We start from the raw sequence: 16277 nt of genomic DNA on the forward strand, positions 1-16277 counted from the left end.
CTCATTCCCGCAAGAGCGCCTATGTGTCCCGCATGTCCACATCTATCGCACGAGTTTGTACGTGTATTTGAAAACCATTCATAAAGACTTATCACGCTTCTTTTTTGGCCTTCCAGCGGTCTTTGTCCGGTGGCACACTACTTTTGCCGAAATGTATAAAGGACATTCCACTCACTCGATCCGGTAACGGATAAATTGGGACTTCATAAGTCTTCATCACACCGGTTTGTACAAGTTTGAGTGAAGGAGATTTTTCATCTTAAGAACAGCCAAAGTTATAGCCGGCATCTCATCGACTTGGAACATTTTGCAACTGCAAGTTTTCTTTTCAATACACGCAGTGAAACTCCTCCCTTCATCAATTACCGTGTGCAAGTATTCTGTTGATGCAATTACCTAAGCAACAATATACAAACATATTCACATCAAGTATTTATTACACACACAATACGCTATATCAATATACAGTTTTTTGTAAAAAATATACTTATGTATAAGAATCGTAAAGATGAAATATAAGCAATAAAAAAAATATGTAATCAGATGCACGAAAACAACCTTCATGCACGTAGATTTATACTCATTAATGGACAACAATTCTTGAAATTTTTTCCCAAGCGTTGTGAATGTATATGAACCATTTTGTCGGTTTGTGCAATTCCATCGTCCATACATCAACCTAACTTCCTCCGTAAAATCATATATTGGTAATTCTCTAGCAGATACGAGTTCCTCTGCATTAATGGACTCAGCAATATTTGATGTTAATGTCCATGCTCGGTTAACTGGACAATAAAGCCTAGCCCACTTTGCCCTTCCCACTGAATCCAAGTACTCCTTCACCCGAATATCCTCTTTCTCAAGTTTGCCCATTAAAAGTATGCCCCCACCGGCATAACTTTGTGAAGGAATTACCAAAGTTATGCCGGACCCGGCATACTTATGCCTTATGGGCAGACTTGGCATAAGTATGCCGGGTCCGGCATAACTTTGATAATTCCTTCACAAAGTTATGCCGGGTCCGGCATAAAAGTTTGCCCATTAAAAGTATGCCCCCACCGGGGAGAAGGGCACTCCGCGCAAAAAAATGATTTTCAATCATCCAATATCAACAAAAAAGAACAGAATCATTCATCAAAAACCAGCTAATAAGAACAGCAAATATCATGACGCTTTAAAGTCGACGTGGTTCAATATAGAAACCAGAAAAACAGAACAAATTACTAAGAAAACAACAACTACTTTCTTTTAGGCTCATTCCTGCAAGAGCGCCTATTGTGTCCTGCATGTCCACATCTACTGCACGAGTTTGTACGTGTATTTGAAAACCATTCAGATAAAGACTTATCACGCTTCTTTTTTGGCCTTCCAGGCGGTCTTTTGTACCTCGGTGGCAACACTACTTCTTCTGAAATGTATACAGGGACATTCCACTCACTCTGATCCGGTAACGGATAAATTGGGACATCATAAGTCTTCATCACATTTTCTGGTTTGTACAAGTTTGAGCAAAGATTGCGTCGACAAAGTGAGATTTTTCATCTTAAGAACAGCCCAAGCACAAGGTGGCATCTCATCGACTTGGAACATTTTGCAACCGCAAGTTTTCTTTTCAATACACACAATGAAACTCCTCCCTTCATCAATTACGGTGTGTAAGTATTCTCGTTGATGGAATTACCTATGCAACAATATACAAACAGATTCACATCAAGTTTTTATTACAAACATAATACGCCATGTCAATATATAATTTTTTTGTAAGAAATATACTTATGTATAAGAATCGTAAAGATGAAATATAAGCAATTGAAAAAAATACGTATACAGATGCACGAAAACAAACCTTCATGCGCGTAGATTTATGCTCATTAATGGTCAAAGCAATTCTTGAAATTTTTTCCCAAGCGTTGTGAATGTATACGAACCATTTTGTCGGTTTGTGCAATTCCATCGTCCATACATCAACCTAACTTCCTCCGTAAAATCATATATTGGTAATTCTCTAGCAGATACGAGTGCCGCATTAATGGACTCAAAGAATATTTGATGTTAATGTCCATGCTCGGTTAATCGGACAATAAAGCCTAGCCCACTTTGCCCTTCCCACCGAATCCAAGTACTCCTTCACCCGAATATCCTCTTTCTCAACTTTTCCCATTAGCATATCAAAGTCATTCGTGTGTGTATGCTTTTGCCATTTTATAGTATACACCACTCAACACTTCATGACTCTTCCTATAGTTATTATAAACATTTTTCCAAAGATGCCATATGCATGCTAAATGCGGAATAGTAGGATAAATTCTAGCAACAAACCTTGATGATGCTTTCATGTCTATCAGATACAATACACATGTTATCCCTTACCCCATATGCTTCCTTGAATCGTTGAAAGAACCATGACCAAGACTTATCGTTCTCAGAATCGATCACGCCATATGCTAGAGGCAATATATTACCTACAAATTCAATTGAGAAAAGCAAAAGGTTACTGATTTTTACTCCACTGTATTCATTGTATGCAAAAAACAGTACATTTGTATACGAATTACCTGCACCATCCAAAGTGCTCGCTGAAACAAAGGTGCCATTGTATTCTTGTTTTAGGTGGCTCCCGTCTACAACCACTATTGGTCGACAATAGTCGAACCCTTTTATAAAGGCATATAATGCTATAAACAGATATAAGAACTCATTTTCAGGGGATTTTTGCATTCTTATATGAGAACCTGGATACGTTTTATCCAAGATGTATACATATCCAGGTAACTTCTTGTAAGAATCGTCTCTCCCTCAACTCGATCATAGCCTTTTCTTTAGCACGATAAGCCTTCATGTAATTCACATCCACACCAATTTCATTTTTCACATCATCTACTATATCCTTTGGCGTATACTTCCTCTTGTGATTTGTTAACTTTGGTTTAATAATGCCTCGCTATAAAACCACTACTTGCTTGAATACAAGAATACACCTTATCCTTTAATGGACATGTATGTTTGTCCACAAACTCTCTAACTTTGAACATTGCAGATTTGTTAATGCTTGAAGCTTTCATTTTCCAATCACATTGTTCTGATATACATACAATGGTGTAGCCGCAAATCCGCAATTGTATACTTATACATTCAATTCTTGCCGACACATATCAAATCATTAAGCAAAAAATTGAATACAATTTCATATACCAATTTAAACTAGATAGTCGATATATGTAAGAAATATCAACTTGTTAAATACACATCACTTAATGAAAAAATATACAATTTTATTGTTATATACAAATAAATAATAAACCGTTTAACAAGCATACCTTATAGAATTTGATCTCTCTCGTACGGAATCGAAACCTATTGTCAATTGCATATTTTTTCATCACAAACCTTCAAAGTATCCTTGTCATTGTATACCGATTTACCATGATCTCCTTGTGATTATGATTTGAAATGATCAAATCATTATACACAACTATTTGCCGACCGAAGTTGACGATGCCATTTCGTCGCATCATCCGTATTCATAACTTGTAATTGGCGATTGTATTCTAATTGCGGTATGTCACCTTCAACTACACTTTCACTAGACACATTGTATTCACTCAACTTATCGGTTGTGGTAATACACAAAGGATACATCCCAAACCGCCTACTATCTTTCTTCGCTCAACATACACCCCGACACTCATGTCGTTGTGTATTTCAAGCGCATAGAATCACCTTCGATCATGTATTTGATATTAATTGTTTTGTTACTTGTATCTATTCCTACCGTTTCGCTATTACATCAACTACATTCTCATACGAGGCATAATCTTTGAAAACTATTGCATCGATTGTGTAATTCACAAAACGATTCTCATCGTTCCAAATCCCGAATGTCGAATTACCGCCGTATGGTAGACATTTTTTTTTGAATTCGGTAATGCTAATGATTATCAACAACTTCAATGCAAAACTACTCGTTGTATCATGAACATCAACTGAACTATTATTTACCTTCGAAATTCAGAATTAGTCCAGCAATTTCTGTATAGAACAACTCCAAAAAAAACTGTAGAAACTCATACGAACAACAGCAGATTCGATTGCGACAATCTAAATTAAAATCGCAATTGATTTTTGAGATTGTATTCTGAACGTATTCTAGATGTTTGAATTGAATTTACTGTTAGGAGGTTAAGCTCGTTTTTTCCGTTTTTGAATATTATTTTTTGAATTTGAATTTGAGTAATTGTAATCGAAAAGAATCGTGTGATATTTTGGAAGCCAGTGTCATTGAGAGTGATTCTAGGAAGATTTTACTTAGTTTGCCTTGTTTAGGAGATTTCATCCCACGATTTTAGCAAAATTTAATAATCGTATTCATGAATACGTTTGACACTTAATAACGAATACAACATGAAACAAGCGCTTAGTTTAGCTATATGTTTGCCACGAAAAGTAAATAGCTAAACCGTAGCTATGAAAAAAAAAACCCCCAAATAGTAGTCATTTATGAAATGCATAAGTTAGGATTAAAGAAAAAATGAGTTCACACATTTAATCAAGTAAATTGGTGTACTCTGACATGTATTTATCCTCTTTGAAATGTTATTCATAGTTAGTTACTTCTTAATTACCTTCAGTTGGATTTAAATAAATTATTTATGGTGTAGGATTTAAATTAATTTGTTTTTGAACTTTTTCAATAATCCGAATTGGTCCTTGAATGTTATGAATGATCAAAATTTGCCCTTTATATATGTTGTTGTTGTTAGCCTATAAGGGCAAAATTGAGTCATTTGGATAACAGCGAGGGTAAAAACGAGAAACTTTTTTAACAGAAAGTAAATTTGCTCTAAACCCTATAGTTCAGGGATAAATTTGGATCTTTGCCTTATAAAGAGTGGTGAATAATTTTAAAAAGATTTATATTTTCTATATTAGATGTAACTATGGTAATTAGCAACTAATAATATGACATTTGAAACAATTGTCATAATATATTCGACATTTGTATCATATGTCAATGTTTTAGCGACATTTTAATGTCGTTGTTTTGCAACAAATGTCATAAAATATTCGACATTTTGTATCAAATGTCATCACTTTGACGGCATTTTCGCTAAATGTCGTTAAAAACGACATTTTGCAACAAATGTCATAATATATTAGATATTTGTATCAAATGTCATTATTTTAACGACATTTACGTTAAATGTCGTTATTTTAGTGACATTTTGCACCAAATATCGTTATTTTTACGACATTTTGCACCAATTGTCGTTGTTTTTATGACATTCGTTCATACATGTCAAGAAATTCTTTATTTTCCGACATTTATTTCAAATATCACCAAATAAACGTCGTCGTATCCCTACTTTCTTGTAGTGCATATTGACTAACTTGGTCTCTCTTGTTTTCTTTTAGATTCCATTATCTGACTAACAAGCTCTTTTCCCCTCTTAATGGAAGTAGAATAAAGAAAATGATCTTGAAATAAGAATTGATGATCCCTTTCTTTGACAATTAGTTCGGAGTAGCCTCTAGGGTTTTTTATCCAACTATGTATATCGTATCTGTTGACTAGCTTTATATGTTTGAATGGAGGAACTATCTCATTTAAAAGTATAAACTGGTAGTTTATAGGAAAATATTTACTTATTTATGTTTGCGACCGTTTCTTCCAGTGTTGTAACACTGGTAAATTATATTTTGATAGCGGATGTCAGTGAAATTTGAACGTAAGACGTCTAGTTACCTACTCTGATATCATTTCATGTTACGATTTGTGACAACGTCACTTAAGAGTTTAAATTATGAAATTTGAGGATTGAACCCAAAAACCTTTAAAGGCAATGATTGAGGTAATTCCCAGAATTATATAGCTACTACCTTTTGCTTTGCCCTACTTGTTCACCCCAAAGAGGTACCGCACCGCATGCTTAAACAAATGATAAGGAATAACTATATTCTAGCATCAAATACATTATTTTTTTATTTAATAGCTTGTAACACAAATACATTATATTCTAGAATCCAACTTACACAATTACGGAAGCATGATAAACGAGTTATGTTTAAATATGAGTGGTATTTGTAAGAAAAAATCAACCTATGAATGGAGGACCATCTCTCATCTAGTTCAGTCTCAAAAAATAACGGGCCAAAGCAATTCTGCACATTTACAGTCGAAAATAGTTAGGGCAGCGTTTTGAACAGTTGAATATGTGGAGTAAATGGTTGCACCAGCTAGTGCTTGACTATGTAGGCTCAAGCAAAAAAAAAGAAAATTATCATGGCATTTGTCAGTTGGAAAAAAGATATGATATGAACAGGTCTTTATCTTAAAATAAGTTGTACAAGCACTTCAGTGAATTTTTCTCCCCCGTCATAACAGTCATTAAAAAGTGTGCAAAGTGAGCAGAGATATGACACATCATGACTTAAAACATACTACTCTCTCCGTTTCAATTTATATAAATCTATTTCCTTATTAATCCGTGTCAACAAAAATAACCCTTTCTATATTTGAAATCAATTTACCTTTATGCAATGTTTTTATAATCACACAAAATATATTTAACTCACTTAATACCACAAATTTAAAAATCTTCTCTTCTTTCTTAAACTCCGTACCCAGTCAAACGGATTCATATAATTGATTTTTGTAGTCCTTTACAAATTCGTTTTTAATTTTATGTCTTTTTTACAAGAAGTCTTTATTTTTACACACAAGAGATCTGAAAATAACACACAAGAAATCTGAAACAAAAAAAAAAAATCATTTTCTTCTGTTGAAGTCATAACTCATAAGTGGCTACAGAAGACCAACCAAAAAAACAGAACATCACACTCACTCACAACATTCTTCTTGATAGATATATGAGCATGTTTACCTACACCAATAGCTTTGTGCTGAAACTGTGAAAACCGTCATTCTGCGTTAAATAACATTTTTCTACCAACAAGCTGGTCCAATGTCAAAGGAACTTCGATAAATAATGCTAATATTGACATGTTCAGAATTACAAACTATTCCATAACCACAAATGCAGACTAAAAAATATATTGGAATACTAGCAAACTTTGCTAATGTTTAATCAAACCACAATAGACATAACAAGGGGGAGACAATAAAGCAAACATTACAGTAGCAAACATATTTTGGTAATCAGGATGAGCAACAGCCACCACTCTGTGTCACCGGCTGTCCACGGATATTCACTGTTGGAGGCTTGGCAGAATTTGAGGCTGGTTGGCTTGCCATCCTGCATTTTGGAGAGCATTAGAGAAAGTAACAATAGAAGTGAGCAAAAGAAAAACCAGCGAGAGTAGTTTATCTGTCAAATGCAAAAAGATCATTTGCAGGACTCCAATAGCGTCAAAGTAAAGCTGAAACTCTACTAATAACCAACTGGACCTGGTCGCCCCAAGACTAACAAGCCCAACCAGGTAGAAAAGGCCCACAAACGGCTGGCCAGCAGGTTGAAGGAACAGACGAGTGAACCAACAGGGCCAAGCCAAGAGCTCAGTTAGAACGAAATTCTAGCTCTCGCTGAAAAGATTGTTTCAATTATTCTTTTCTTATAAGGTTGTGTACAACAGCCTTAACCACACTAAGTTTTCTTCACACCTTACATCAATTATGTATGCATGAAGTTTGGGCTGTCAATTGCACCCCAAAAAAAAAAAAAAAATCTAACAGATCTCTGACAGTTGAGTGTAGCATTTGAAAAGGCTAGTTCTCTAGCCAATTGGCCAGAACAATCAAATCCACAGCCTCTACCCTTTTATTCTACCTTTTGAAAATTACACTTTAGCTCCGAAAATCTAAATCTGAAAGTACCTTCTGATTTTCATACTTAGGCCCAAGAAATAAAAAAAAAAGAACTCTTAATATGCTCTTAAACTTTGAATTCTCAAATTATTCAATTCTTGATTATCTTAATATGCTCTTAAACTCTGAATTCTCAATCTTTCAATTCTTGATTCTCAAACAGTTCTGCAAGTTTGTCAATCAAGCTTCAATCAGGGCCTCCGATATTTTAGTTTCTGTAGTACCTAATGGTTCCAACAACTTATATCTATTTGTCATTAATTTTCATTTGTACACATAGTTGTTGTATCCCCTCGCTGTACAGAAAATAGAAAAAAGGCTATAGTCTAAGAAGAATTTAGATTAGAAGAGATGATACTTACCCCCCCCCCCCCACCCCACCCCCAAAAACCCCCCCTCCCCAACCAAATTAAGATACTGGTAATTCTATCATCATCTAAGGTTTGCTCGTTTGCTTCACAGGTTGCATGTTTGATCAACATGGAACGAAAGAACCAATGAACAACTCAAACTCATAAGATGAATTGTCTACATGAAGCCATAAAGATATACTAGGTTTGAATGATCAGTGAAGAACTGAAGATAATGGAAGTTTCAATTTTTAAGACTACTTTTTTGAAATGTTGTCAAATTACATTTTGTAATATTTCAAGTTGAACATCGAAGTTTGGAAACTCAATAATCTTTGACATTTTTCTTTTACATTGTGTCCAATGCTTTGATTTAGTTACTTACATTAGTCATTTAAAAAAATGGTATTAACTCAAAGAAGAAAAGAAACCAAAAAAAAAAAAAAAAAATGAAGGAATATGGGAGCCACCCCAGTTTGGCCTCGAACCCCGGGCGGACAGTGGATCCACGTTGCTTTGACTCGGAATTCATATTTATACACAGGCAACTCATAGCAAAAAAAACAAATAGGAAACATGAAACACATGATAATCTTGTGGGTGCTTTGGCTTGAAGATGGATTTAGAAAATTTTACATCCGTGTGTGTGCCGGATGACTCCCCACATCAACATGGTTTTTTGTCATTTTCTGGTGATGTTCTTTATTTTCCTTTCCTTTTTGTACAACCCCCCCCCCCCCCCCCCCAAAAAAAAACACCAACCCCACAAATTATTTTTCCAAAATAGACAACTTTCTCTTCCGCAACAATATAACTAAACTCATCCTCCCACCTAGAGCTTTTCTTTTTAAAGCAAACTTCTCTTCTTCCTCATTAAGTTGAAGCAATTTGGTTTTTTTGCCAATATAATTTTCACGTGAAACCAATATGATATTATCTATCGTTTTCAAGTGATGACAATAGTATAAATAAATGATAATATTGTAGTTTACTTGTTAAAATATTTTCCTAGTCAGATTTCAGTTAGTTGACATTTATATGTTGTGGTTTTGACAACTTTATTTAGCTATACTTGAGCACCCATAAAATTCTGGATCCGCGACTGCTCAAACCGGAATCGACCAACAATCAGCCTGCATAGACACACTTAGCTATATCTTAATACATATATTTTCTTAGTGGATCCAGTGAAACCATAGACTTTCAGAATCCATAAGAAAAATATGTTTTTCTAATTGGCCGTTGTTGTTATGCTATAGATTGCATCATAGTTCCATAACTGGGTCCAGAGTAGTCATTTAGAGGTTCAAAGTGCCAAATAGGAATCCCAACTTGACGATGGCCATGTTTACTTTCTGAACTAGAAATATCTCAGTATTCTGGACCAACATCTTATATAAGATGACGTGATAGAAAAGCATTTAGGCATTAGATATAGAAAAAGCAAAGCACCAAAATTGCACCACAGATCAGGCTTGAGCATATCAGAAAGGCTACAAGAGATTACTAGAATTTTACTGCCACCTGAAATGAGATGTGTGCTTACCTATTTTTGATAGCACCGGTCATAGCCATGAAAGCCTGTTCTACATTTGTAGCATCTTTAGCACTGGTCTCCAAGAATGGAATACCAATTTCATCAGCAAATGCCTATGAACGAAGTGGTCTATCAGTATAGTTTGAATTAAGGGGCAAAGAATTAAATGTATGGTAGAATATGGATTTACCTTGGCCGTTTCATATGAGACAACTCTACTTGCAGTAAGATCAGCCTTATTCCCAACAAGAATTTTGTTAACATTGTCACTAGCATAGCGATCAATTTCATTCAGCCACTGTTTTACATTATTGAAGCTCTCTTGATCTGTCACATCATAGACAACCTACCCAAGAGGCCATCAATAAACATCAAGAGATGCAGAAAACAATTGATGATAAACTTCACGGGAAAGCACTTACTATTATGCCATGGGCTCCACGATAGTAGCTGCTAGTGATGGTCCTGAAGCGTTCTTGTCCAGCTGTATCCCACTATATGAAGTAAAAAGAGAAAGAAACACCAGGACCTTTATTCCAATTAAAAGTTTGGCTTGAAGAAAATCAGCGATGTATAAGATTTTAAAAAGAAATGCAAGTGAAGTCTTACAATCTGAAGTTTGATAGTCTTCCCATCTTGCTCTACCGTACGGATTTTCTACATGAAAAGATTTGGTAAGATGAGCAATTACATGTAAGAATCGGATGGCAGAATAAGATCACAGAAGACTTCAACTATATAAAAACGAAGTAGCTCATCAGCTATAACGGTATTTACTTACAAAATCAACTCCAATGGTGCTTATGTAACTTTCCAGATATGTGTCGTCCTGATGGAAGTAGAAGACAAAGAGTCAGCGCCATTTGCAGAAGATAACTTTAACCACATTAAACTATATTCTGATAGCTTTTCATTGCAAGGTCAGGGTATCCAAGATATAATTTCACTCTTAAAAGATCTCTAACAATGAAGCTCCATAAAACAGCAAGATGCATCATCAGTTACTCAGAGGTTTACAGTGTGAACATGAAACTAAAAGAGTATCAAATTAGTGCCTTAGGAAGGAGGGACTAAGTTGATGCCAGAAGTTAGTTTACCAAAAGTAATCAAGAACGATCATAGTACCACAAGATCAATCAAGGTGAGACTAGAACAACTCTACAACGTCCTTAAGGAGATTTTAAGTTATAATTCTGGTGACTATCTTCAGAGTTCACAAGGTTAAATGAATAAAGAGAGACCAGCAACAGTGTAAAAATGGATCATCGCTGGTGGGAGAGGATCTCACATTTTCTACCCCTTCCAGTAAATGAACCAAAAAGGGGAAAGATAAAGAATGTCTCTGGAAATAATTAGCAAACACAATGACTTAGAAAAGAAACTCCCTTTTATGACACTAACAAAAGTTAAGAGTCAAAGAAACATATGTATATTCAGAGACCTTCCTATCTTTTAAGAATTCCCACAAAGAGCAGCAGAGAGTTAAATTGCTTTTAAGCAATGAATTCCATGGTTTCAAATAGAAGGTTCGGCGATAAGCTGTATCTGTTAGATCAATTGGTTGTTGATTCATATTTAAAAGTCACTACATCGTACTCTATTATATTCTTATGTGCTACCTTCCTCTGTAGGCATAGCCCGTGCATAGGCAATACTTTGACCAGACATATTCTTAAAACTATAGTTACCGTAAAAATGATGCTCCCTCCAGTCCAAAATAATTGATGTTTTAGGCTTGTGCACATGGATTAAGGAATTCACTTACTCCTAAAAGTTACGAGGGATTTTGACTAAAATACCCTTAATTACTATTTTATTTTTTTTTCCTTTTGACCAAGTATCATTAAATTTGTACATTGAATTAAGAATTTGTCCATTGAATTACGAATTTGTCAAGGGCAAATTTGAGAAAAATAATCAAATACCTTCTTGATTTTATGAAACATAAATATTTTGGACCAACTTTTAGAGGATAAATCATCGGTCCTTTTGGACTAGAGGGAGCACTAAATAAAGAGCAGTATTCTAACAGAGAAGAGATATTTTGAGTCAAGCTTCATTAAGTTGGCGCAAAGGAAAAATATGATCCCATACAGTAGTAAGCTTGGATATTTTAATATCAAGAAGGCTGTTGTTGCCGTGGACGTCGCCGTTCACATTTTTATGTTTTATTTGAGTGAAACATCACTCCATTCATCAATATGGTTTATGCTAGAAGCGCAACGGATTTTGGCATTTTTTATATGCTTTTGGCCTTTGAAAACACTGTAGCTCATAGATAGCTATAACAGCTAACAGAGAAGTAAACAAAAAAGAACACAAACTGGAAATGCTGTGTGTATGGCCAACATGCTCCCTATGACTTCAGTCCTCCATTTGTTTTGTTAAAAGAAGAAATCAGCATTTATCTTTTACAATACAAAGAATGAAAAGGAGATAATGCAGTAGTACAGCTAACTTCCTGATCAGAAAACTTACGGCAAACCTCAGAAGAAGACATGATTTCCCAACGCCAGAATCACCAATAAGCAAAAGCTTAAACAGGTAGTCACTGCAGCGGAGGACAATAGATACAGTCATCACATCATATAGTTTATTAGCTTGCAAGATGTTTAAAGTCTGCCTCTCTATGACGTATTTTGGTATGTATTGTGATTAACTTTTCATTTTTATAATATTACTCCTTATACAAAACAATCACTGTTATAGCTTGGTTATGTGTGACTGTTAAGATAATTAGGATTCTAGTAAGAGAACGTTTAAGGATCTTATCCAATTTGATAGGATAAAGTAATCTAAACTAACTATGCCTCCACGACAAGTTTGGTATAGGAATCCTCAATATCCATTCATCATATGCTATCATGTTTAATCACAGATAGATAACACGTCTAAATAATACCCAAAATAATCACCCACTAACTCTGGCATAAAAATCTTGGGACAGGGCTAGTCAGGATCTACTCTTCCCTGGAGTGCACCTGATACGGTTTATGGCTATGTTAAGTGACACATCACCAAGTTTTCTAGACCGAGCTTTTGCTGAAGTAGGATCAAGAATTAAGATCAAACTGGTTTCCACTTAAATCACTTTACCCCATTCCCGCAAAAAGAAAGCAAAACAACTTTCTTGAGCAATATCACTTTTCTAACAAAATATCACGGAAATAACTTCAGCCAATTTCGAGGTAAGAATCAGCGTCTATCTATATCAAAACCTCGAGATATAGAGAAGCATTTTGGAGAGTAAGTGTACTAAGATAAGTAGGAGCAAGACAGTATACACACGCTGCAAGTTTAGACAAGAGGTAGGAGTGAGTTGAGGTAAGATTACATGGAACTGAGGTACCTAAATATAGACAGTTAAAATATATCCAGGAAAATAGAATGACAAATGAAAATGTTAAGCGCATGGCCGAAATGGAGTGCCGGAGTAGTACTATGTGATACGAAGATATCTACCAAAGTGAAAAGCAAGGTTTATAGGCCAATAATATTGTACAAGTGAATGTTGGGCCCCAAGATGAATGTTGAAGAGATGCGAATGCTAAGATGGATGTGCCGCGCGGTCACACAAAATCGGAGATGATCATATCTGTCAGAAGGTACAAGTAGCACATATAGAGAACAAAATGAGAGAAAGATGGTTTAACCACGTGTTATCTAGGTCCCCAGATGCACTGATTCATTCTTAGATGTGAAAACATGTGTTAAAAGGAGTTGTAGACCTAAAATGACATGGAAAGAAATTATCTCACTTGGAATATCTCAAAATCAAAACTGATCTAGAAAATGAGACGGAAGTCGAAAATCTTGACAGATTCGACTATAAGCTGATGGTTCCAAAATCAAGAGATAATCCTATATATTAGCAGCTAATTCGGATTCTAATGACTTGGGGTAAATTCGCTAACCCTATAAAATACATAGGGATGCTATCTATCTCAATTGAAGCACAAAATTCACAATTCAAATCTGAATGCTAAATAAATAAACAAAATGAAATCTGGACCGATTAGATTAAAAGGTGATACATTTAAATGATTGGAAAAGGATAAATAGGAACTTACTATTCAGGATTCATAGTAAAATCGCCGGTGTGTGGATGGATTTACCGGCGAGAATCTGAATCTGAATCTGAATTATTAAGAGAGGAAGGGGGATATGGTCGAATGCTGAAGACACGTAAACAAGGCGTTGAATATTTTGAGCACTATTTGCTTTTTTTTTTTCTTTTTCTCTTTTCATTTTTTTTTTAATCGGGTGTTTATATCCGTATTGGAGTCGGATTAAATTCAATCATGCACTGTAGGGCTCATTTTACGAGCGCAGCGATCCCTACAGAATTTTATTCCTTTTTTTGCACGGATTGCCCTTCGAAGGAATTGGTTTTTAATTTTTGTCCTTTATTTAAAAAGTGGCCAAAATATTTCGAGATTCTAAGTTCGAACTCCTGCTCAGTAAAAAATAAAAAAAATAAAAAAAATCATAAGTCAAGGTTTTGCAAAATGTCTGTCTTATAAGGCAGAATTTAGTTATGCTTTATAAGGTAGAATTTTAAGGCACATTCTGCCTTAAGGTGAAATTTTGCAAGACAGATTTTATTTTTATTTTTACTCTGCTGTAATTCTAAGGCTTAACTTTTGTCCGTATAGACCTAATTTTGCTATGACCTCTGTCATGCAATTTTTTTTTTTTTGAATTAAGCTGAGATTCGAACCCAGAATCTCGGGATAGTTTAGGCGAATGACAAAAATTAAAGGCCAGCAATTTGAGGGGAAAAATTAAAAACCACCCCCGAATAAGAGTAATGTGGACTCGAACCGAGACCTCTGGGCTCTAATTAAGCATTTCATTTCATTTAATCTAATGTTTAAACTCATCCTTTTCTCCTTTATCCCTTTGATTTTACTTTTACTAGTATCGTGTTCAAATCAAGTGCCATTTAATATTTAATAACATTAAGTAAAGGAGGTATTTGGCTAATTTATCTCCTCAAATTAACATTTATTTCTTCTTGGATTGTATCATTTATTGGAGTAAGAGTAATAAAATTTGATATCCTTTGATTTTCTAAAGCAACACTCATTTTGACAAAATATGTTGAATAATTAAAACAACATTTATTTTTAATAATAAAATTGACACCGTGCATTTCGACTAATTCACGGAGTATTTGCTACCTCCCGTTAATACAAGTACCGAATAATTTTGTCTATCAAGACTTCTTCTCTCCGCTCTTTCTTTGTTTGTTGGTAATTAAGGAAACTCTTCACTCTTTCTTTGTTTGTTGCACATGTTGTTGGTAAGGAAATTTGGTGGATATAAGTTATCAGTTTTTGTAATAATTTGGGTAGCTTCTTCTTAGATTTTATTCATACATCTCACTAATTGTATCCACAATGGATTTCGATGCGCTGCAATGGATTTCTACTCATGAAGATCTATTGCGTCGCGCCAATTTTATGGCGATCGTATGCAAACTTTTATTGTAGCATGGAAAGAATATCCCTTTTTATATATATATAAATATATAGTATAAAACTCATATTTGTAATAACTTTCGGCACTATAAATATTACAACACTATTTCACTTTTAAAACATAGTAATACAATTTTTACATAATATACAATCTTCAAAAGTCACAAAACTAGAGATTTTAAAGATATTTTCTTTCTTTATTATACGAAACTGACCTTTATTATTGGGTCTTCAAACTTGCATATTTGACATTAAAAAATAAAGTAAAGTGAATGTTTGTGACTAAATACGGTTGGGAATGTTCTCTTGAGTTGTAAAAGTGTTTAAAACATCATTTGGTGGGTTGGAACACGAAAAACAAGGTCGAACCGTGTTACCGTTGAAGCTTCGCTTGAATATTTGGGTATGTAAAATCAGAATTATTTTCTAGTAGTATTCTTTCTGGAAACAGTTTGAGGAGCGTATATCTCAAATTTGAAATAACTTGGTGCATATTTGGTTAGGGTATGGATCGAACATCAAATTGAACTATGTTCAAGAAGAATATTTGCAATCACATGTATGTCACTTGTATTTCATATATATGTTACATGTATGTCATGTATGTAATTCTGATACACATGACAACAGATACAAAACATATGCATGACAGATACAAGACATATGCATGACATATACAGATATACAATGAGATACATAGATTTACATAGAACATACACCACTATACCCAGCAAGCTTTTGGATTGAACATCACAGCTAATTGCAATAGGATATAACAATACCCACCCAATATCCCTCAACCATTTCTATATCTGAAGCAAATCAGTTGTTTCGAAGGTTTCATCGATGGTGGAGTCCAAATTTGGACCTCAACCTTGAGTTCAAACTCATATTTTCAACCCAATCAACATATTTCAAAAGTCATAATTCGATTTTCGCATCTCTAACCACAACACAACTTAATCCATCAAATTTTAATGATTTTCGATTTTCAAAAATTTTCAGATTTGAAATAATGAAAAACACAAATATATTTGGTTAACTTAGAATTCTCGAAACTCTTCTTCGAATCTAGACACTGATTA

General features: G+C 34.5%; 2 protein-coding genes across 2 annotated transcripts; both read right to left on the reverse strand.

Moving 5' to 3' along the window:
- Positions 1-216: 216 nt before the first annotated feature.
- On the reverse strand, positions 217-873 carry LOC132041402 (uncharacterized). Its single transcript, XM_059432115.1, has 2 exons — positions 559-873; positions 217-396 (listed from the first exon to the last, which is right to left on the reverse strand). The coding sequence occupies exons 1-2, from the start codon at positions 871-873 to the stop codon at positions 217-219; spliced, it is 495 nt and encodes a 164-aa protein (XP_059288098.1).
- Positions 874-6955: 6082 nt separating this feature from the next.
- Positions 6956-13961, reverse strand: LOC132041401 (ras-related protein RABD2a-like). Its single transcript, XM_059432114.1, has 8 exons — positions 13780-13961; positions 12188-12260; positions 10491-10538; positions 10319-10366; positions 10132-10203; positions 9900-10055; positions 9719-9822; positions 6956-7253 (listed from the first exon to the last, which is right to left on the reverse strand). The coding sequence occupies exons 1-8, from the start codon at positions 13791-13793 to the stop codon at positions 7157-7159; spliced, it is 612 nt and encodes a 203-aa protein (XP_059288097.1). The 5' UTR covers positions 13794-13961; the 3' UTR covers positions 6956-7156.
- Between the last annotated feature and the right edge of the window lie 2316 nt (positions 13962-16277).

Source organism: Lycium ferocissimum, unplaced genomic scaffold (assembly GCF_029784015.1).
Source record: "Lycium ferocissimum isolate CSIRO_LF1 unplaced genomic scaffold, AGI_CSIRO_Lferr_CH_V1 ctg1011, whole genome shotgun sequence".
NCBI classification, from domain to species: Eukaryota; Viridiplantae; Streptophyta; class Magnoliopsida; order Solanales; family Solanaceae; genus Lycium; species Lycium ferocissimum.

Bases quoted from the DNA above. Each gene is read 5' to 3' on its own strand.
- LOC132041402 (XM_059432115.1), bottom strand. From the start codon at position 873: ATGGGCAAACTTGAGAAAGAGGATATTCGGGTGAAGGAGTACTTGGAT. The intron at 397-558 runs GTTGTTTTCGTG...ATTGTTGCTTAG, and splicing joins ATAAATCTACGTGCATGAAG to GTAATTGCATCAACAGAATA.
- LOC132041401 (XM_059432114.1), bottom strand. The intron at 10,539-12,187 runs GTAAGTTTTCTG...TACTTCCATCAG, and splicing joins GTCTTCTTCTGAGGTTTGCC to GACGACACATATCTGGAAAG. The intron at 9,823-9,899 runs GTAAATCCATAT...CTTCGTTCATAG, and splicing joins TCTCATATGAAACGGCCAAG to GCATTTGCTGATGAAATTGG.